We start from the raw sequence: 23,604 nt of genomic DNA on the forward strand, positions 1-23,604 counted from the left end.
TCTGCCCACCTTGGCCTCCCAAAGTGCTGGGATTACAGGCGTGAGCCACCGCGCCCAGCCATGTTCTTCAAATCTTGATTGTTGACTTGTGAGTTTGCTTCTAGGAGATTAGTAGATATAAAATATTAAATAATTCTAACAAAATTCTGGAAGCTTGGTTTTTTTTTTAGTTTTTTTTAGGGCAATCATAAACCTGGTTTAGCATTGGCCAACAGTGATCTTTTTCTTACCTCCTCCTAAAGAGAGTGACTCTGACTCTAAAGCTTATTATTCTGCACAGATGAATCAAGTAGGAATCTCCTGTCCTGAATTGGCTTAACAGTAACAAAGTGAACTGGTTGGCTCACTTAACTGTACAGTCCTCCATGGCATAGGGGAAGGGAATTTTCCCTTCCCAGAACCTGAGTGAGGGGACTCCAGTAAAAAATGTTTTCTCGATTGGGTGCATATGAAAGAAAGGTTGGCTGGGTACATTGGCTCATGCCGGTAATCTCAACACTTTGGGAGGCTTAGGCGGGAGGATTGCTTCAGGCCAGGAGTTTGAGACCAGCCTGGGCAACATAGCAAGACCCCATTTCTATAGAAAAAAAATTTTTTTAAAAAAAGAAAGGTTTATTCCTCAGACATTCATCTATTTAGGTGGGTTGTCGACCTGCCCTATGCCTACCTTTTCAGGAAAAAAAAAAAAAAGAGAGAGAGGGCAGATAGAGTAGTGAGAAAGCCTGTATATTGTTGATTGGCTAGCAAGGATGCATGAGTTTTCCATGGGCAAGGAGACAACTTGCACTGTCTTGCCAGTATGCAGAGGTTTGGCTGCTGGATGAAGGGCCTTTGAGACCTGGAGTCTTTAATAAACTGCTTAGAGTGGGAGCTCCTGGTAGCGATGGTGGTGGGGTTTAGGGGTGAGTTGAAGAGATGGAGCTGGAGCTAAATCACTCAGATCAGGGCTCTGCAGTGAGGAGGACCCTCAGGGATCTCTGAGGAACTCACACATAAGTTCTGAAAGACAGCCAGGGAGGCTCACCACTCAGAAGAAATTATCAGCTAGTCAGTATTGGCTACAGAAAGAATTACAACCCAAGTGGTCAGTTGAGTAAGGATACCTTTCTTCCTTTCATTCCATCAAACCGCATTCCTTGAGAGGCTAGGCCCACGGCTTATGTAGCATCATCTAGGGCTGAAGTTGGGAAGCACTAGGGATTAGGAACCTTTCTGTAAAATAATATCACCATTTCTTTTTACTGTCATCCCATTAACTGGTTCTTTCTAAAGGAAAAGAACACTTACTTGGGTGAGTAACGAAATAAATTTTGAAGCAAGGAAAGTATTGCCAATTCTAGGTTAACCAAGATTGGATTAGTTTTAGTCACTGCTATTTAATGTCTGTTCTTTTCCCCTAAAGAAATTCACAAGTTCTTCCTTGCAGCTTCAACTCATTCCAGGTTGGAGTTGAATTCATTTCCTAAAAATATAACCTATTTTTCTGCTTTGTTCTCAATTATAATTATGTTTTTGCTTTAGAATAAAGGAACATGAGGAAGAAGAGGAAAGAAGGAAAAAACATGAAGAAAAAGATGCTGAAGAAATAAAGCGACAGAATGCATTATATGAAATTGAAATGAGAAAAAAACTAGAAAAGAAAAGAGAAGAGATGCATGAAAGCAGGAGACGGTTTCTTGTAAGTTGAAAGTGCAAAAGTTCCAAAAGGGTTCAAAGTCAAATGCCCAATTTTTAAAATTGATATATAATATATTTGTACATGTTTATGGAGTACATGTGGTATTTTGACCCATGCATACATTATGTAATGATCAAGTAAGGGAATTTAGGTTATCTGTCACCTTGAACATTTATCATTTCTTTGTGTTGGGAACATTTCAAATCTTCTAGTTATTTTGAAATGTACAATATATTGTTGTTAACTATAGTCCCCCCACTAGGCTATCAAACACTAGAACTTATTCCTTATATCTAACTGTAAGTTTGTACATCTCAACTGTGTCTCCACATCCTTACCAGCTTCTGATAGAATAACTGTCATTCTAGTCCCTGCCTCCACTAGATCACTTTTTAGCTCACACGTAATGAATGAGAACATAATATATTTGTCTTTCTGTGTCTGCAAATGCCTAACTTTTAATATTAAAAAAAAAAGTGGAGTAGAAAACAAGTTGCTATTAAGTTGGGTTTCTAAGGGAGTGCATACTTTTGGGATAGCTATATTTGCTGTGGTTTTATGTGCATGTGCTCTCATGCATGAACAAGAAAGAGAGAAGAGAAAATGAGATTTTAAAACAATGAATTTATTTTCTTGAGAGTTGTGAGGAATGAATGGGGTGATTTATGTTTAGTGTCTGTTGTACCATTAATATGTGCTCCACAAATGGTAATATTTTTGTCGCAGTTCACCACATGGGCATGTTTGGAGGGGCTCCTAGTCCCAGTGCCACTGCTCTCTAGCTCCAGGCCTGGGGCTTTCCCTAGCACTGCTGAGGAGCTGTCTGTGCAGCTCAGCCCCTGGAGGGCAGAGGAGAGGGGCTGAGAGTGCTTGGAGGTTCAAGAGGAGGATAAAAGGATAAGGATAGAATTACGAGCAGTGCCTGAAAATGCCCAGCCTACAGAATCTGAGAAGGAAATTTATAATTAATTAGGTGAATGTAGTATTGAAAGATGCAAACGGCATCTTGGAGGACTTGCAGTCATACAGAGGAGATGACCATGAAATACAAGAGGTAATCCAGCAGCAAGGAGATGAGAAGTTGCAAGAGAAGGCATGGGGTGCATTTGTTCCACTGGGAGGCAAATTAAAGAAATTTTATGAATTGTCTCGGTGGTTAGAAGCAGCATTAAAAGGTCTTCAGGGAGCCTTGACAAGTACCCCATATTCTCCCACCCAGCATCTAGTGCAAGAACAGGCTTCTGCTAAAGAGTTTGCAGAAGTTCTTCATTTCACACTCTGGTTCGATGAACTCAGTATGACAAATCCTGCTATATAGAATGATTTCAGCTATTATAGAAGAACATTGAGTTGTATAAGAATTAATAATGTACCATCAGGCCAGGCATAGTGGCTCATGCCTATAATCCTAGCACTTTGGGAAGCTAAGGCAGGCAGATCTCTTTGAGCTCAGGAGTTCGAGACCAGCCTGGCCAACATGGTGAAACCCTGTCTCCACAAAAAATACAAAAATTAGCCAGGCATGGTGGTGCACACCTGTGGTCCCAGCTACTCAGAAGGCTGAGGCTGGAGGATTGCTTGAGCCCGGAAGTGGAGGTTGCAGTGAGTCAAGACCGTGCCACTGCACTCCAGCCTGGGCAATAGAGCAAGACTCTGTCTCAAAGAAAAAAAAAAAAAAATATATATATATATATATATATAAAAAATAAGCAACCTAATGAGGCATCTTAAAGAACTAGAAAAGCAAGAGCAAACCAAACCCAAAATCCCTAGACACAAACCAAGTGCAAAATTAGTAGAAGAAAATAAATAATAAAGATCAGAGCAGAAATAAATGAAATTGAAAGAAACAAAACAAAACAAAACAGTGAAATGAAAAGTTGATTTTTTTTTTTTGAGACAGAGTCTTGCTCTGTCGACCAGGTTGGAGTGCAATGGTGTGATCTCAGCTCACTGTAACCTCCGCCTCCTGGGCTCAAGCGATTCTTCTGCCTCAGCCTCCTGAGTAGCTGTGATTACAGGCATGCACCACCACGCTCAGCTAATTTTTGTATTTTTTTTAGTAGAGACGAGATTTCACCATGTTGGCCAGGCTGGTCTTGAACTCCTGACCTTGTGATCTGCTCGCCTTTGACTCCCAAAGTGCTAGGATTACAGGCTTGAGCCACCGTGCCCAGCCAGAAAAGTTACCTTTTTTTTTTAAAGATGAACAAAATTTACAAACCTCTAGCCAGATTAAGAAAAAAAGAGAAGACCTGAATAAAAAAACTCAGAGATGAAAAATGAGACATTACAACTGATGCTGCAGAAATTCAAAGGATCATTAGAGGCTAGTATGAGCAACTATATGTCAATAAATTGGACAATCAAGAATACATGGACAAGTTCCTAGACACATACAGCCTATCAAGATTGAACCATGAAAAAATCCAAAACCTAAATAGACCAGTAACAAGGGATGAGATTGAAGCCATGATAAAAAGTCTTCCAGTAAAGAAAAGCCTGGGACCCAGTGGCCTCACTGCTGTATTCTACCAAACCTCCAAAGAAGAACTAATGCCAATCCTACTCAGACTATTCTGAGAAATAGAGGAGGAATACTTTCACACTTAAAACATACTTTTAAAAGGAATACTTTCACACTCATTCTGTGATGCCAGTATTACCCTGATACCAAAACCAGACAAAGACGCATCAAAAAAAGAAAACTACAGGCCACTGTCTCTGATGAATGTTGATGCAGAAATTCTCAGCAAAGTAGTAGCAAACTAATTCAACAATACATTAGAAGGATAATTCATCATGACCAAGTGGGAATTATCCCTGGGATGCAAGGATGGTTCAACATATGGACATCAATCAATGTGATATATAAACAGAATGAAGGACAAAACCAAATGATGCTGAAAAAGCATTTGATAAAATTCAACACTCTTTCATGATAAAAATCCTCACAAAACGGGATAGAAGGAACATACTTCAACATAATTAAAGCCATATATGACAGACCCACAGCTAAGAACCATGCTGAATGGGGAAAATTTGAAAGCCTTTCTCTACAATCTGGAATACAACAAGGATGTCCATTGTCACCACTGTTATTCAAAAATGTACTGAAAGTCCTAGCTAGAGCAATCAGACAAGAGAATGAAACAAAGGGCATCCAAAATAGAAAGAAAGAAGTCAATTTATCCCTGTTTGCAGATGATATGATCTTATATTTGGAAGGCCCTAAAGACTGTGCCAAAAATGTATTAGAACTGATTAGCAAATTCAGTAAAGTTGCAGGACACAAAATCAACACATAAAAATCAGTAACATTTCTGTATGCCAACAGCAAACAATCTGAAAAAGAAATCAAGAAAGTAATCCCATTTACAAAGCTACAAATAAAATAAGGAATTAACTTAAAGAAGTGAAAGATCTCTACCATGAAAACTATAAAATACTGATGAAAGAAATTGAAGAAGACACAAAAACGGAAAGATATTCCATGTTCATGGATTGGAAGAATCACTACTATTCAGATGTCCATACTACTGAAAGCAAACTACAGAGTCAATGCAATCCCTGTCAAAATACCAACTGACATTCTTCACAGAAATAGAAAAAACAATCCTAAAGTTTATATGGAACCACAAAAGACCCAGAATAGCTAACGCTATCCTGAACAAAAGAATGAAACCGAAGAAACCACATTGCCTGACTTCAAATTATACTACAGAGATATAGTAACCAAAACAGCATGGTACCAGCATGAAAAAAGATACACAGACCAATGGAACAGAATACAGAGCCCAGAAATAAATTTACACACCTACAGTGGACTCATTTTCTTATTTTTAAATTTTTATTTATTTTAAAATTGTTTTTGAGATGGAGTCTTGCTCTGTTGCCCAGGCTGGAGTGCAGGGGCGTGATCTTGGCTTACTGCAACCTCTGCCTCCCAGGTTCAGGTGATTCTCCTGCCTCAGCCTCCTGAATAGCAAGGACTAAGGCACCCACCACCATGCCTGGCTAATTTTTGTATTTTTCAGTAGAGATGGGGTTTCACCATGTTGGCCATGGCTGGTCTCAAATTCCTACCTCAAGAGATCTGTCTGCCACCGTCTCCCAAAGTGCTTGGAATACAAGTATGAGCAACCGTGCTCAATCCCTACAATGAACTCATTTTCAACAAAGGTGCCAAGAACATACATAGGGGAAAAGACAGTCTCTTCGATAAATGGTGCTGGGAAAACTGGATACCCATATGCAAAAGAATGAAACTAGACCCCTATCTCTCACCATATACAAAAATCAAATTAGGCTAGGCACAGTGGCTCACACCTGTAATTCCAGCACTTTGGGAGGCCAAGGCAGGAGGATCACTGGAGGCCAGGAATTTGAGACCAGCCTGGGCAACGTAGCAAGACCCCACCTCTCTCTCTCTCTCTATATATATATATATATTTAAAAATAAAATCAAAGTGGCTTAAAGACTTAAATCTAAGACCTCAAACTATGAAACTACTAGAAGAAAACTTGAAGAAACTCTTTAGGACATTGGACTGGACAAAGATTTCTTGAGTAATACCCTGTAAGCACAGGCAACTAAAGCAAAATGGGACTAATGGGATCATATCAAGTTAAAAAGCTTCTGCACAACAAAGGAAAAAAAAAACAGTGAAGAGACAACCCACAGAATGGGAGACAGTATTTGCAAATTATCCATCTGACAAGAGATTAATAACCAGAATATATAAGGAGCTCAAACAACTCAATAGGAAAAAAAATCTAATAATCTGATTTAAAAATGGGCAAAGATCTGAATAGACATTTCTCAAAAGAAGACATACAAATGGCTAAGAGGTTGATATAGTTTGGCTCTGTGTCCCCACCCAAATCTCATGTTGAATTGTAATTCCCAGTGTTCAGGGAGGGACCTGGTGGGATGGGATTGGATCATGGGGGTGGATTTTCTCCTTGCTGTTCTCATGATACTAAGTTAGCATGAGATCTGGTTGTTTAAAAGTGTGTAGCACTTTTCCCTTTACTCTCTCTACTGCTGCCATGTAAAGATGTGCCTTGCCTCCCCTTTGCCTTCTGCCATGATTGTAAGTTTCCTGAGCTCTCCCCAGCCAGGCTTTCTGTACAGCCTGTGGAACTGAGTCAATTAAACCTCTTTTCTTTATAAATTACCCAGTCACAGGTAGTTCTTTATAGCAATGTGAAAATGGACTAATACAGAAAATTGGTACTGGGAGTGGGGCATTGCTATATATACCTGAAAATATGGAAGTGACTTTGGAACTGGGTAAGAGACAGAGGTTGAAACAGGAGCTCAGAAGAAGACAGGAAGATGAGAGAAAGTTTAGAACTTCCTAGAGACTTGTTGAATGGTTGTAACCAAAATGCTGATAGTGATATGGACAATGAAGGCCAGGCTAAGTTGGTGTTAGATGCAGATGAGGAACTTATTGGGAAATGGAGTAAAGGTCACTCTTACTATGCTTTAGTAAGGAAACCAGTAGCCTTTAGTCCCTGCTTTAGAGATCTAGAGCAGGAATGCTTTTTACAGCGCCCAAGTCACCCCTTGAATGCTTTGCTTCTTAGAATTTTTTTCTGCCAGATACCCTAAATCATCTCTCTCAGATTCAAAGTTCCACATATCTCTAGGGCAGGGGCAAAATGCCACTGGTCTCTTTGCTAAAACATAACAAGACTCACCTTTGCTCCAGTTCCCAACAAGTTCTTCATCTCCATCTGAGACCACCTCACCCTGGACCTTATTGTCCATTTCGCTATCAGGTTTTTGGTCAGAGCCATTCAACATGTCTCTAGGAAGTTCCAAACTTTCCCACATTTTCTTGTCTTCTTCTGAGTGCTGCAAACTGTTCTAACCTCTGCCTGTTACTCAGTTCCAAAGTCACTTCCATATTTTCAGGTATCTTTTCAGCAATGCCCCACTCTGCTGGTACCAATTTACTGTATTAGTCAATTTTCACACAGCTGATAAAGACATACCTGAGACTGGACAATTTACAAAAGAAAGAGGTTTAATTGGATTTACAATTCCACATGGCTGGGGAAGCCTCACAATCATGGTGGAAGGCAAGGAGGAGCAAGTCATGTCTTACGTGGATGGCAGCAGGCAGAGAGAGCTTGTGCAGGAGAACTCCTCTTTATAAAACCATCAGATCTCATGATACTTATTCATTATCATGAGAACAGTATGGAGGAAACTGCCCCCATGATTCAGTTATCTCTCACCGGATCTCTCCCACAACATGTGGGAATTATGGAAGTACAATTCAAGAGAAGATTTGGGTGGGGACACAGAGCCAAACCATGTCAGCCACCATCCTACAGACCCCAGAATGGTAGATCCATTGACATCTTGCACTGTGCACCTGGAAAAGCCTCAGGCACTCAACACTGGTCCATGAAAGCAGCTGAGGGGGCTGTATCCTGCAGAGACATGGGGGTGGAACTGCCCAAGGCCATGGGAGCCCACCCCTTGCATCAGAATGCCCTGGATATGAGACATTGAGTCAAAGAAGATTATTTAGGAACTTTAAGATTTAATAACTGCCCTGCTGGGTTTGGGACTTGCATGGGGCTTATAGCCCCTTTGTTTTGGCCAATTTCTCCATTTTGGAACAGGAGCATTTACCCAATGCCTGAATCTCCATTGTATCTTGAAATTAACTAGCTTGTTTTTTATTTTATGGCCTCATAGGTGGGAAGGACTTGCTTGTCTCAGATGAGACTTTGGACTTGAACTTTTGAGTTAATGCTGGAATGAGTTAAGACTTTGGGGACTGTTGGAAAGGCATAATTGGTTTTGAAATATGAGAAGGACATGAGATTTGGGAGGGGTTAAGAGCAGAATGATATGGTTTGGCTCTGTGTTGCCACCCAAATCCCTTGTTGAATTGTGATCCCGAATGTTGGAGGTGGGTCCTGATGGGAAGTGATTAGATCATGGGAGGTGGTTTCTAATGGTTTAACACCATCCTCCTAATGCTGTCTTGTGAGTGAATTCTCATGAGATTTTGTTGTTTAAAAGTGTGTAGCACTTCCCCCTTCACACTCTGTCTTACCATCATGTGAAGACATGAGATGCTCACTTCCTCTTTGCCTTATGACATGATTGTTAACTTTCCTGAGGCCTCCCAGCCATGCTTCCTGTACAACCTGTGGAACTGTGAGCCTATTTAAACCTCTTTTCTTCATAAATTACCCAGTTTCAGGTAGTTCTTTATAGTAATTTGAGAATGGACTAATACAGTAGGTATCATAAGACTCTATGATTAAGTATATTCAGTGGGAGCATTTGCCAAAACTTCCAAACTTGGTATGAAAGGTTGTACCAAGTTCTTTTTTTTTAAAGCCCAATCTTGTAGACAAAGGTAACACATCTTCCTGATTTTTTATTTATTTTATTTTTTGAGGTAGGGTCTTGCTCTGTTGCCCAGGCTGGAGTGCAGAGGCATGATTATGGCTCACTGAAGCCTTGACTTCCCAGGCTTAAGTGATTCTCCCACCTTAGCATTCTGAGTAGATGGGACTAGGTATACACCACTATGCCTGGCTACTTTTAAAAATTTTTTATAGAGATGGGGTATGTTTCCTAGGCTGGTCTCCAACTCCTGAGGTCAAGCAGTCCTCCTGCCTTGGCCTCCCATGGTTCTGGGATTATAGATGTGAGCTACCACAACTGGCCTGTATCAAAGTTCTTAAGGACCAACCTCCTAATAGTGTAAAATATCTTCTAAATGCTCTCTAGTACACAATAAAACATTTGAATGATCAGACTAACTCCAAGCAAATTAAATCCATGCTGCAATAACAGTTCGGGAATAAGCACCTGTTGTAGACAGAAGACAGTATTCTGCACTGACTGAGAATACAGTTTTTTAGTGATTGCAATTACCATGACATTTTTCTTGCTTTTATGTCTTCCTCTGTTCCTCTTCCCTCCTTTAAGATCATGTTCTTATTTCTAAGACTTCTTCTCTATATCCAAATTAGTAAAGTTATACTCTAAAGAGATATTGTCCTTTCAAACAGGTAATCTACAGCAGCTAATTATTGGGGTCTCTACTGAGAAAAATTCTGTGACTTTTATCTAAATATTTTCAAATGTGAATTTTGGGGAAACTAATATTTATTTGCTTCTCCTACACAGCAAAACTGCCAATTCTGAAAACCCCCAATGACTTTATTTTCTACTATCACTTTTTTCATGTGCTGCCACAAAATGAAAATGTTTAAATATGTTGTACAAATGGTAGCCAACACAAACTTTTTTTTAATTTGTAAGAGTTTAAAGTTTTAATTTTACATTTTGACCTTTTTTGTAAGGGTGTGTGTTATGTGTTTAACCTTTGTTAACATTAAAAACTGTGATGTGTGCATAGAATATTACTTTCTAGGGCTAAATCTCTGATTTCCTGAAGCTTATGTCTTTTTCTTTCTTGATTTACTCCCTCATCTTGCTATAATACACCTTCGAGTAGCTTCCTTAAGAACGAGTGTATGAGAGGTAAAAATTTTTAATTATCTGAAAAGCTTATTTTATTTTTTACCCATTTTTATTTATTTTATTATTTTTTAAAGACCAGTATGATAGTATGAAAAGCTTATCTTTTAAAGCCATGCATGATTTGTAGTTTGATTGGTTATAGAATTCTGGGTTCAGAATTCAGAATTTTGTATTGTTTTATATTCCTCTGGCATCCAGTATTGCTATTGAAAAGTGTGATACCATTGACGATCTTCTTCTGACATATGTAATCATTTTTACTTTTCTTTTTTTTTTTTTGTTTCATTTTGTTTTGAGACAGTTTCACCCTGCCTCCCTGGCTGGAGTGCAGTGGTATGATCTTGGCTCACTGCTGCAACCTCTGTCTCCCGGGCTTAAGCATTTCTTGTGCCTCATCCTCCCGAGTAGCTGGGATTACAGGCATGTGCCACATAACCCGGCTAATTTTTGTACTTTTAATAGAGACAGGGTTTCGCCATGTTGGCTAGGCTGCTTTCGAACTCTTGGCCTCAAGTGATCCATCCGCCTTGGCCTCCTGAAGTGCTGTGATTACAAGCGTGAGCCACTGCGTCCGGCCATTTTTCTTTTTCTTCTTTCAGTCTGAATGGTTTTAGGGTCCTGTCTTTATCTCTGGTGCTCCAAAATTTTACAGATGTGCCTTGAATTATGTGCCTTCATTCATTTTTCTGGGCATTCAGTTGATGCTTTTATTTATTCTGGAAACTCATATTTCTTTCATCCTGAGAACTTTTATTGTTTTATTTCTTAGATAATTTTGTCCCCTCCCATTTTATCTTTCTGTTGTTCTAGAATCCCTCTGATAGACATTGGATTTTTTGAAATAATGCTCTAATGTCTAAGAATCTTTTCTCATTAGTTAAGAGAAGGCTTAAATGCATATGATAGAAAACCTAAAATAATATACAAGGTTTAAAGTGCAGGGGTGTCTGGTAATGGCAGCTATAGAGTTAATAGGGACTAAGACACCTTCGACACCTTCTTCTCTTTTTTTTTTTACTCTTTTTTTTTTTTTTTTTTTTTTTTGAGATGGAGTCTTATTCTGTCACCCAGGCTGGAGTACAGTGGCATGATCTCAGCTCACTGCAACCTCTGCCTCCTGGGTTCAAGCAATTCTCCCTACCTCATCCTTCCAAGTAGCTGGGATTACAGGCACCCACCGCCATACCCCACTAATTTTTGTGTTTTTAGTAGAGATGGGTTTTCACCATGTTGGCCAGGCTGGTCTTGAACTCCTGACCTCAGGTGATCTGCCTGCCTCGGCCTCCCAAAGTGCTGGGATTACAGGTGTGAGCCACCATGCCTGGTCTACTCTGTTATTCTTTGTACATAGATGGCATCTGTCCTCAAGTTTGCCTCATGGCCCTGAATAGCTGCTGGAGTTTCAGCCCTCATGTCCACATTCTGGATAGCAAGAAGGAAGAAAGGATGAAGGTCAAAAGGGAATACTCTATTTCCTGTCTCCGTCTCCTCCTCCTTCTCCTCCTCCTCCTCCTGCACCTCCTTCTCCACCACCTTCTCCTCCTCCTCCTCTACTTCATCCTCCTCCTCCTCCTCTTCCTCGTCCTCCTTCTTCTCTACTTCATCCTCCTCCTCCTCCTCCTTCTCCTCCTCCTCCTTTCCTCTTTCTTCTTCCTTTCCTCCTCTTCTTCCTCTCTTCTCCTCCTCCTCCTCCTTCTTCTTCTTCCTCTTCCTCTTCCTCTTTTTTTGAGACAGGGTCTTACTCTGTTTCCCAGGCTGGAGTGCAGTGGCACGATGTTGGCTCACTGCAGCCTTGACTCCCTGGGCTTAAGTGATCCTCCCACCTCAGCCTGCCTGGTAGCTGGGACTACAGGCATGTGCTGCCATACCTGTCTAATTTTTCTGGTCTCTTTTGTAGAGATGGGTTCTGGTATGTTGCCCAGGCTGTTCTTCTTTTAAGGAATTTTCCAAGAAGTCCCACTTAATAGTTTTCCCTGAATCTCATTGGTCATAATTTTGTTACCCCTGGCTGAAAAGAAAGCTGGACATGTAGTCTTTTAGCTGAGCATATTTCTACCCTGAATAAAATCTGGGTCCTGCTGCTAATGAAGCTTAGGCAACTAATTGTTTCTGCTGTTTTCTTTTTGTTCTACTGAGTTTCAACTTTGTATTCTAAGTCTTCTATTAAATTTTTTATTTTAGCTATGAAAATTTTAATTCCTAAGACTTTTACTTGAAATGTTGTTGTTGTTTTCATTAAAATCTAATTCTTGGTTAATGGGTGGAATAATTTTTATGTCTCCAAGTAGGCTTGGAGTAGGACAGACCTAGTTTTTAATGCTAACTCTGCCATTTACTGGCTATATGACCTTGAGCTTAAGCTTTCAATATCGAAAAATGAGAATTAACTCTGTGTTAATTAACTCTATATTTTTTTGTATTATAAAAAGTCTTTGTGAATATTAGAATAAACTTGGAGAAAACAGCAAAATAAAACATGTAAGGAATTATCCAAAACAATCACTTTTAATAGTTTGCTGTTTGCTTTAGTTTTTCATGTTGATCATATTGACCAATATATCTCCTAACCAGATTACAGGCTTTTAAAATTAACTCATAAAATAGGAGATTAGTTAAGAGTGCTGGGCACATAGTAGACCCTGAGTGATAAATATATTGGAAGATTAAGTGATGCCCCTAACAACTTTTACCTTGAATTGGTTTCTATTTACATAATAACAGAATATGCCAGGCACGGTGGCTCGTGCCTGTCCCCAGCTACTCTGGAGGCTGAGGTGGGAGTTTCCCTTGAGCCCCAGAGTTCAAGGCTTTCATGAGCTATGATCATGCCACTGCACCCTGGGCAACAGATACCCTGTCTAAATAACAGAATATACTAATATATCTATATATTCAGGCTATTGTGCTCAATGGCATCTGTTTTTATGATGGCTAACTCAGGCTGAGATAGAACATATGCTAATATGAACAGATTTTACTTTTTGTTTTAAATACTAGTGACCTACTTTTACAATTTTTGTTAGAATACATATCTGTATTTTCTTATATGTATGCAAAAGCAAAGTTTGGACAAGAAACTAGCAATAGTGATTTGAGTCTGGAGGGAGGATTAGGAAAAGACATAGTGGATGGAGTGGAAGGACGCTCGCTACACTGTGTATGTAAAAAACATTTTTGGTTTTTGAACCATATGACTTCAAACATTAAATGAACTTTATATATATTTGGTGTATTTTTTCTTATCATACAATTATTTTAAATTACATACTTTAAAGACACAAGATACTTGAAGAGAAATACAGAAAAGCATTAAGAAGAGATAAAATGTACCTATTATCTCATACCACAGGGATAACTACTGTTAACATTTGACATATTTCTTCCAGTCATTTATACATTGTAAAGTTGTACTTACATGTATTTGTGAAATTGGAATATACTATGTAATGTTACATATTCTGCTTTCCCTCACCTACTTATTGATTATATTATTTGAATCACATCTCATGTAATTGAGTATGATTTATTTAACTATATTCTCAATGATTATTCTCTATGATTGAATATTTAGAGGTTGTTTCCATTTTTTTGCTATTATAAATAATTTTGAGATAAAGTGCATGGCACATAAATCTTTATGCACTTCTCTGATCATCTCTTTGGGATAAAATTTCCAGGAGAGAAATAACTGGGTCAGAAGCTGTGACCATTTGACAGGTTCTTGTTAGCTATTGATATGTTGAAAGATATTTTTCTTTGTGATAAGTTAATATATACAGTTTTTCCCCCAAGGAACATATGCAGGATAAACATATTATCAAAGCTGTAGAGCAACAGCAGCAAGAGGAAGAAGATGAAAAGATTAGAAAATTCATCAAAGCAAAAAAGTGTCTTATACAAATGGGGAAAGAAAAAGAGGCTGAAACACACAGGTAGGCTTTAATAATGTGTATAATAAAGTACTATCTGAGATTATTATGATTTTATGATTATGAGAGTAGTCTTTAGGAACAGAGGTCTTATTTTATATATGACTAGAGCATTCAGTGACTTGATTTCAGTTTGGGACATGGGTGTGAGGACATCATCTTGTAGATGGTCAGAAACGCTGATCTGCCATCCCAGAAGAAGTATAAGCTGAAGATGGCTTTGTGAGCCTTTGGTATATAAGTGGTGGTTGGAGTTGTGGATACAGATGAGCTCACCTAGGGTGGGTAGGTAAGAAATGAAGGTGGCATAGTCCCTAGGGAACTCCATTTAAAAGTCAAGTGGAAAAAGGAGATAACGTGAAGAGCAATGAATAGTTTCCAGGATTGGAGGAAAACCAGGGAAACATCAGGGAGAAGAGTCTCAGTAAGAAGGGAGCAGTCATCAGTGTTAGGTCGCAATGGGATTAAGTACAATTTTTAAAATGAAGTATTCATCAGATTTAGAGGACACTGCTTATATTAGTGAGCAGTTTGGTATGGGGTATAAAGAGTAGGAGGCCAGATTGCAATACAGGGGGTTTCTGTCTAAATCATGCTTTCCCCTTGTGCAAAATCCTCTGATGGCTTCACCTCTCACTTAGTCTTTACAATGGCCCATAAGGCTCTCCACCTACCCAAATTTCCATCTTCCCAGCTTATCCCTCCCAGCCTTATCCCTCAGACCTCTTCTCTTACTATTCCCTCCTCTCCCTCTCCTCACCTGCACTGGACTGGCCTCTGCCTGCTCTAGGGAATGCTCACCTCTAGAGAGCATGTAACTTGCTTTCTTAACTCTTTCAGATCTGTACTTAAATATTACCTTCTCATTGAGGCTTTCTCTGACTACCTTATTTAAAATTATACCCCCTCCCCAATTGCTTATCACTTTACCTGCTTTCCTCGCCCTCATTGCTTGATATATAGCACTATATATATATATATTTTTTGAGACGGAGTCTCGCTCTGTCGCCCAGGCTGGAGTGCAGTGGCACAATCTCTGCCTCCCGGGTTCATGCCATTCTCCTGCCTCAGCCTCCCAAGTAGCTGGGACTACAGGAGCCCGCCACCAGGCCTGGCTAATTTTTCTTTTGTATTTTTAGTAGAGACAGGGTTTCACCATGTTAGCCAGGATGGTCTCGATCTCCTGACCTCGTGATCCGCCCGCCTCGGCTTCCCAAAGTGCTGGGATTACAGGCGTGAGCCACCACGCCCGGCTATTTTTTAAAACTATTTATTTTGTTTACTGTCCCTCTCCTCCAGCAATCATGAAAGCCCCACGAGGGCAGAGATTTTTATTTTTATTAAAACTTTTTTTTAGAGATGAGGTCTTGCTATGTTGCCCAGGGTGGAGGACAATGACCATTCACAGGCATGATCACAGTGCCCCGTAGCCTCAACCTCATAGCCTCAAGGGATCCTTCTATCACAGCCTCTTGAGTAGTTGGGACTAAAGGTGCACACCACCATGCCCAACTTCTAATGTTTTTGTTCAGTTATGTCTGTCCCCAGCACCTGGAATAGTGTCAGGAGCACAGTAAGCAATCAATAAAACTGTTTAAAATACTATTTTTTGGAATTCTACCAGAAATGTCACCTTTTCTCTGAAGGCTTTTTTTCTCATTTGTGCATATCATTTTCTAGCTTTCTCATGGCATTTATTATCTGTTGTATAACTATAAAGACATTTGCATAAATGTCTTCTCCACTTTAAATTGTAATTTCCTTGGAGTATGCACTGTATCCTTTCTCATCATTTCTCACATGTTGCTTTGCCAATGCACTAAGTGAATTTGTCACAACAAAATTATTTTTTATGCAATTTCATAAATAAAAATGCCCCAATTTAACAAGATGTATTTATTCTTATGATATACCAGGCACATGCTTAGCTCTTAACTAGAGAGAGGACCCATTCAATTTCTGACCTGAGGAATCTCATAGCGAATTTGAGAGGCCAAAGTAGGAGGATTGCTTGAGGCCAGGAGTTTGAGACCAGCCTGGCCAGCATAGCAAGATCCTGTCTCTTAAAAAAAAAAGGAACCTTATAGTGTAAAGGGAGAAATTTAAACAGATCAAGTTAAAAAAGTGCTGTGAATAAATTCCAGACAGAGTATTGTGAGGGGATGGATATTTAGGATTTTGATAACTTTTATTAGATTATTTCTTTGATTTTATTTAAATAAAGGCCTTTTATAGTCTCAGCCTCCAATGATAGAGTAAGCAGGGTAGTCTGATAAAATATTGAAATATTTTCTGTGGCCAGGTGCAGTGGCTCACACCTGTAATCCCAGCATTTTGGGAGGCCGAGGCGGGCGGATCACTTGAGGTCAAGAGTTCAAGATCAGCCTGGGTACATGGTGAAACTCCCTCTCTACTAAAAATACAAAAACTAGCTGGGCTGAGGTAGGAGAATCGCTTGAACCCAGGAGGCGGAGGTTGCAGTGAGCTGAGATTGTGCCACTGCACTCCAGCCTGGGTGACAGACTCAGTCTAAAAAAAAATTTTTTTTCTTTTAATTTTTTTTTAATAGAGTCTCACTCTGTCACTCAGGCTGGAGTACAGTGGTACACAGCTCACTGCCACCTTGAACCCCTGGGCTCAAGCAATCCTCCTGCCTCAGCCTCCTGAGTAGCTGGGACTACAGGTCTGTGCCACTGCGCTTGGCGAAATTTTTTTTTTTTTTTTTGAGACAGAGTCTCGCTCTGTCGCCCAGGCTGGAGTGCAGTGGTGTGATCTCAGCTCACTGCAACCTACGCCTCCTGGGTTCAAGCGATTCTCCTGCCTCAGCCTCCTGAGTAGCTGGGATTACAGGCGCCTGCCACTACGCCCAGCTAATTTTTGTATTTTTAGTAGAGACGGGGTTTCACCATGTTGGTCAGGCTAGTCTCGAACTCCTGACCTCGTGATCTGCTCGCCTCGGCCTCCCAAAGTGCTGGAATTACAGGTATGAGCCACCACGCCCAGCTTAAAAAATTTGTGGAGATGGGGTCTTGCCATCTTGCCCAGGCTGGTCTCTTAACTCCTGGGCTCAAGCGATCCTACCACCTCAGCCTCCCAAAGTGTTGGGATTACAGGCATGAGCTACCACACCTGGCCTAAAATATTTTTCAATGTAGATAATTTTAAGATCTTATTTCTTACACACACACACACACACACACACACACACACACACACACACACACAACACACACACACACACACACACACACACACACACACACACACACACACAGATGTATTATACATATTACTGTCTTTGGATTTTAGAATATGTTACTTTATAGTTAAAAAATAATGTCCACTTAATATATGTAAGGAGCAATGGGGCTCCTGTTAGTTTTGTAAAAGACTGCAAAATATCTCAGACTCCCTAATTAAATTATGTTGGCTCCACTGGACATCTGTTCATGAAGATTTGACGAGTATGGTTATTTTGTTATAGGCTTATGGAGAAACGAAGAGAAAGAATACATAACTTCCTGAGTGAACTATTGAAAGAGAAAGCTGACAATGAAGATATGATTATTGCTAGAGATATTGCAGAAGCTGAGGCTGAATGGGAAAAAAGAGAAAGAGAAAAAGATGAAAAAAACAAAGCAGAATTAAAAACAATTGCAGAATATAGAGCCATTGTGGTAAACAATTCAATTATGAAAATAAAAATAGACAGTTAGGACCTTTCCACTGTTTTCCATCTCATCTGCCTCTCTAACCAAAAACTAGCCAAGATATTAAAAACAATGTATGAATTATCTTCCTATGTTTTTGAAATTGGACGTTTACTTCCTAACAAAGATAACATGAGTTACAAAAAAGATATTTATAGATGCAAAGTAATAATCTCTTCTGTTTCAGAACCATCTGAAACGCAAAGGTTATTTGGTATACTTTTCATTTGTATGTTTTAAAGACAAACCATGTAAAAATTATACATTTGTTTGTTTCTTAATATTTCAAAACTTATATCTTACATGACCGTCATAACATTTAATTTGGATAGTTTATACACATTGGAGCAATGTTTTTTTTTTTTTTTTTGAGACAGAGTTTTGCTCTTGTTGCCCAGGCTGGAGTGCAGTGGTGCAATCTCAGCTCACTGCAACCTCCGCCTCCTGGGTTCAAGCAATTCTCCTGCCTCAATCTCCAGAGTAGCTGAGATTACAGGCATGCACCACCATGCCTGGCTAATTTTGTATTTTTAGTAGAGACAGGATTTCTCCATGTTGGTCAGGCTGGTCTCGAACTCCTGACCTCCCGAGGTGATCCGCCCACCTCGGCCTCCCAAAGTGCTGAGATTACAGGTGTGAGCCACCGCGTATGGCTGGAGCAATTAATTTTTTACTTACATACATTTCCCTTCCTTGAGAAGATCTTGCTTTTCTTTTCCTGTATTTTCTTTTTCAAGCCAATAAGGATTGTCCTATAGCACTTGGGTGTTTTCTGATATTCAGGAAATAGAACAAAAACAAAGTAAACTGGCCGCATGGGAACCACCCCAGGTGCATGCACTTTTCTGTTCCTGCATTGCTCCTGGCTGACCCTCCTCTGCTTCAACTCTCTGACTCTGTGCCTTTTCAGACAAGACTGGTTGCTATAACTGGTTTTAATTTGTTTCCTTTGCCTTTAAACATCTAGATGAAAAATAAAGAGGAAGAAGAAAGACAAAGAAAAATAGAGGCTAAAGAACAATTGCTGGCTGTCATGAAAGCAGATCAGATTTTCTGGGAACATGAAAAGGAGAAAAAATGCAAAGCTGATAAAGAACATCAAAAGGTTCAAGATGCCCATATTCAGCAAATGGTAATTATTCCTGAATGTTTATAATTACATTAGTAATAAGTATATAATACAGAATTCATGCTAGTTTTCTACTCCCAAGCAGTTTCGTCAGGTAAGAAAAAATGGTCATTATGGTTATGACACAATAAAATATATTAAAAATGTGAGGTTTGTTTCTATGTCCAGTGAAGTTCCCATGTGAGTTTTATCGTTTAAATGAATGTTTATCCTTCTTTAGTGTCTATTATACTTCAGTAAATATTAAAGAAAATACAAATGCATGTGGAGGCCATAATGCTCATCTTGTTTTACTTTTTTCCCATATCTCAGAGACTATGTTGATTGGGATCTCATAGGTTTCAGATTTGAGGTGAATGGAGATATCAGATTTTAAAAGATGTGTAGAGGACCTAGCATCCAATCATTTGTAACTAAAACCTGTTTTTGAAATGGCTGTACCATTTTCCATTCCTACCAGCAATGTATGCGAGCACAACTTACTCCACATACTCATCAACACTTGATATTGTCATCCCTTAATTTTAACTATTCTAGTATAGTGATATCTTATGGCTTTATTTTACATTTCTCTAATGACCAAAGATAATGGACATTTTTTCACATCCTTCCTAGCCATCTGCATACCTTCTTTTGTGAACTGTCTATTTAAGAGTGTTGCCAATTTTTAATTGGGTTGTTTTCTTAGTGCTGAGTTTTTAAAAATTGATTTCTATTGTGGTAAAATATACATAGCATAAAAAGTACCATTTTAAGCATGGTTAAGTGTACAGTTCAGAGGCATTGAGTACATTCACATTGATCATCATCACTATACATCTCCAGGGTTTTTCATCATCCTGTACTAAAACTCTGTACATGTTAAACAGTAACTCCCTATCCCCTCTTTTATCCAGTCTGGGTAACCTCTGTTTTACTATCTCAATGAATTTGATTATTCTAGGTACCTCATAAATGGAATCTGACAATATTTGTCCTTTTCTGTTTGGTTTTCACTTTTTTTTTTTTTTTTTTTTGAGACGGAGTTTTGCTCTGTTGCCCAGGCTGGAGTGCAGTGGCATGATACCGGCTCTCAGCTCACTGCAACCTGTGCCTCCAGGGTTCAAGTAATTCTCCTGCCTCAGCCTCCCAAGTAGCTGGGATTACAGGTGCCCACCACCATGCTGGGATAATTTTTGTATTTTTAGCAGAGATGGGGTTTCACCATGTTGTCCAGGCTGGTCTCGAACTCCTGACCTGAAGTGCCCACCCTGGCCTCCCAAAGTGCTAGGACTACAAGCATGAGCCACTGCGCCCGGCCTCCATTTTTGAATTGGATTTTTTGTTGTTGGGTTTTAGAAGTTTTAAAAATATTCTGTATATTAAATTTCTTATCAGATACATGATTTGCAAATGTCTTCTCCCATTCCATGAGTTACCTTTTCACTCCGTTGATAATATCTTTGATGTATAAAAGTTTTAAATTTTTGGCCAGGTGCCAAAATAGTTTGTTGTTTCAATTACGATCAAATAAGATCAGTATTTGGAATCCTTCTGATTTACTTGTTGAAGTCTTTAAGAAGTTTTCTTGATCAAATACTTGATTCCTCTTAGGTACAATTTTTAAAGAAAAAACAGGATACTTGATTTTTTTTGGCTTATTTTCCAGTTTTCAGATAGTTAATTAGCTATTATCTTCCAAATGTACTTGGAAGGTACTTTACCTTCATCTGTTAGCATTTTTTAGGATTTTAAACTTAATTTTTTGGAAATTTTTCTTTATAAATTTATATTTATGCTTAATGCATATCAAATGTGAGGTACCAATCATGTTCCATCATAGTAATTCTTTCCTTCCATTGTCACTTCCTTTCTGTGCTTCAAATGGTTCTGTTCCCTCACTATTTTTCTACATTTACTAAACTAACATATCCAAATTGCTGCTTATTAAGTTCCCAAATATTAGCATTTTACCTTTGATTAGAGATAGATTTTAACCTTTTTTTGACTTTTTCTCCAATCTTATTGTCATTTTCTACTTTTTAAAACTCTGGTATTTTATCCCCAATTTCACAAATAGTATGTAAACTGAATTTTGAATTGTAGCACTCAATAATGAAAAATTTGATACTTCACACTAATAATGGTTGCTCTATTCCAACAAAAATTTAAATTTATGGTAGATATCAGGTTTGGGCTACTGTTTTATGCTAACATTTTGGATTTTGAGAAATATTTTTATGAATATTAAATATATTCCTAAGTAGTCAAAGTAACTGTTATTTTAAAAAATAAACTCAACATTTCTTAAAATGCCATAGAGAATACAAAATGAAGTTACCAACCAGAGCATCACAGAAAAGCCATAAAAAGAATCTCATCCAATGTAAATTAATATAAAGGATTAAAAGACAAAATTTGTATAAAATATTGGTAAATTGGCTTTTGGCAAATTGCCTTACTCCACTCAGTGCCTTCTCAACCTACATTGATAAATGTCACTCATTGTTCCAATTTTAAATTTTTGGGAAATAGATAATGTAAATGGTTTTAGTCCAGGTATTCACTGCTGAGTTAATCTTATGTGGCTGGGGACGTGGTATATAGGGCTGACCCAGCACAGTAGAGTTTAGTGAATTCCTCCGGAATAGTGGATGGTTAGAGACAATGGTGGGTGTGCATTCTAAATCACCAAAGTTCACATCTTGTAAGTGGTTGAAACTCAGTTACCTGAGTTTTATCTAAACTCTAAACTCAGTTACCTGAGTTTTATCTAAATTTCATAATTTTTGCTATTTCACTGTGTTATTTGCAAATGTATCACATAAGGCTATTAATAAAGGTTTCATTGCACCACTACTTTGAGCATGATAGGAAAGATTCTGAAATAAATGATAGTATATAGTTGTTAAATCAGAACTTGTAAAGTATCAATGTTTAGAAAATTATACCTACATTTTCAAATGCTATGTATATTTAGAAAGTTCATGTTCTTAACCAATATTAAGTTATATTTCCTTTCTTTCCCAAATAGGCCAAAAATAAGTTTAATGCAAAGCAAGCAAAACAAGCAGAATTAGATTATTGCAGACTTACTGAAGCTCTTGTGGCTGAAAAGGAGAAAGAATTTCAGGACTATGCCAGAGAGGTAATTGAACTTGAATCGGAAACAACAAATAAATATATTTACCCTCTTGTAAAAGCTGTACAGGAAGGACCTGGAGGTGGCCGTGGACCAGTGTTTGTGGACAGAGGTGGATTAAGACCCAGCTATCAGGCAAATGATATTACTGGAGTCCAGCTCCCTTTTTATAACTCTCAGGGACCAAAATATAATTTTCAAAAGTCAAAGAGAAGGCTAGGTTTTACATAGTAGAAAAAAATTATTTTTAACATTGAGAAGACTAAGTTGTAGCATATATGAGCTTCAAATGTAAATGGATTTCTGTTAATAAAGCTGTTCTTCATCTAAGTACAATTATGTCTGATTTAATTGATTGTTCTCAGTATTTCTTTTGGGTATATATAAAACCCCAATTTTGAGATTCTTTTTTTAACTGTGGTAAAATACACAAGTAAAATTTACTTTTTAAATGTACATTCAGTGGTATTAAGTACATTCAAAATATTGTGTAGCCATGACCATTGTGTAGTTCCAGAATTTTTCAGTGCTCTTACTAGAAACCCCATACCCATTCATTAAGCAGTCACTCCCCATTCCCCTTCCCCACAGCCCCTGGTAACTTTATCTGCTTTGCCTATACTGGGTATTTTGAATAAACAGAATCATACCGTGGCCTTTTGTGTCTGGCTTATTTCACTTAGCATATTTTCAAGGTTCATCCATGTTGTGCCATTTATCAGTGCCTCATTTTGGTTTATGGCTGAATAATATTCTCCTTGACATATTTCTTTTCTCTTCAGCAGAAATTCATATGCTTATTTGCTTTGTCCTTCAGCAGTTAGTATCAGATAACATTACCAGCATTATTACACTAACAATAGGATTATTGAATGGACTTCTTTGTGGTTTATTTTATAGAGTGTATCTTACTAGACATGTGCACATTATCATGTTTTGAGGTAACTTAAAATAATTCTACATGTAGTTTTGCCAACTTTAGACAACAAAACTTGTTTCCAAAGAGACAAAGCAGATTAGCAGTTACCAGGGGCTGTGGGGAAGGGGAACGGGGAGTGACTGCTTCATGAGTAGGGGGTTTCCAGGTGGAGCACCAAAAACTTCTGGAACTAGATAATGGTCATGGCTACACAATACTGTGAATGTACTTAGTACCACTGAATTTTGTGTGATTTTGTGAACTGCATTCCCCCATTGTTTCTTTTTATTTTTTTTCATTTCTTATTGAGGTAAAAAACACAGAACACCTAATTTAATGTCTTAACTATTTCTAAGTATATCGTTCAACAGTGTTAAGTATATTCATATTGCTGAACAATCTGCAGAATTTTTTCATCTTGCACAACTGAAACTCTGTATAAACAACTAGTCTCCATTTCCCCCTCCCCTCAGCTACTGGGAAACACCATTCTACTTTGTTTCTGTGAATTTTGACCACTACAGTATAGGTCCTTTTGTGACTATTTCATTTAGTGTACGGTCCTCAAGATTCATCCATGTTGTAGTT

The 23,604-nt window shown here is 38.5% G+C and overlaps 1 protein-coding gene across 3 annotated transcripts in view; it reads left to right on the forward strand.

Moving 5' to 3' along the window:
• Positions 1–22,433, forward strand: part of CFAP210 (cilia and flagella associated protein 210) — a 53,394-nt gene extending 30,961 nt beyond the window's left edge. For all 3 annotated transcript variants that reach the window (XM_032755452.2, XM_058441324.1, XM_058441327.1), the window contains 5 exons: positions 1,522–1,678; positions 14,001–14,140; positions 17,622–17,814; positions 18,815–18,979; positions 21,990–22,433. In XM_032755452.2, the coding sequence (XP_032611343.1) occupies positions 1,522–1,678; positions 14,001–14,140; positions 17,622–17,814; positions 18,815–18,979; positions 21,990–22,328 (994 nt within the window). In that variant the 3' untranslated portion in view covers positions 22,329–22,433. The remainder of the gene's footprint in view (positions 1–1,521; positions 1,679–14,000; positions 14,141–17,621; positions 17,815–18,814; positions 18,980–21,989) is intronic.
• The last annotated feature ends 1,171 nt before the right edge of the window (positions 22,434–23,604 follow it).

The sequence above is a fragment of the Hylobates moloch genome, unplaced genomic scaffold, assembly GCF_009828535.3.
Source record: "Hylobates moloch isolate HMO894 unplaced genomic scaffold, HMol_V3 SCAFFOLD_1, whole genome shotgun sequence".
Lineage (NCBI taxonomy): Eukaryota > Metazoa > Chordata > Mammalia > Primates > Hylobatidae > Hylobates > Hylobates moloch.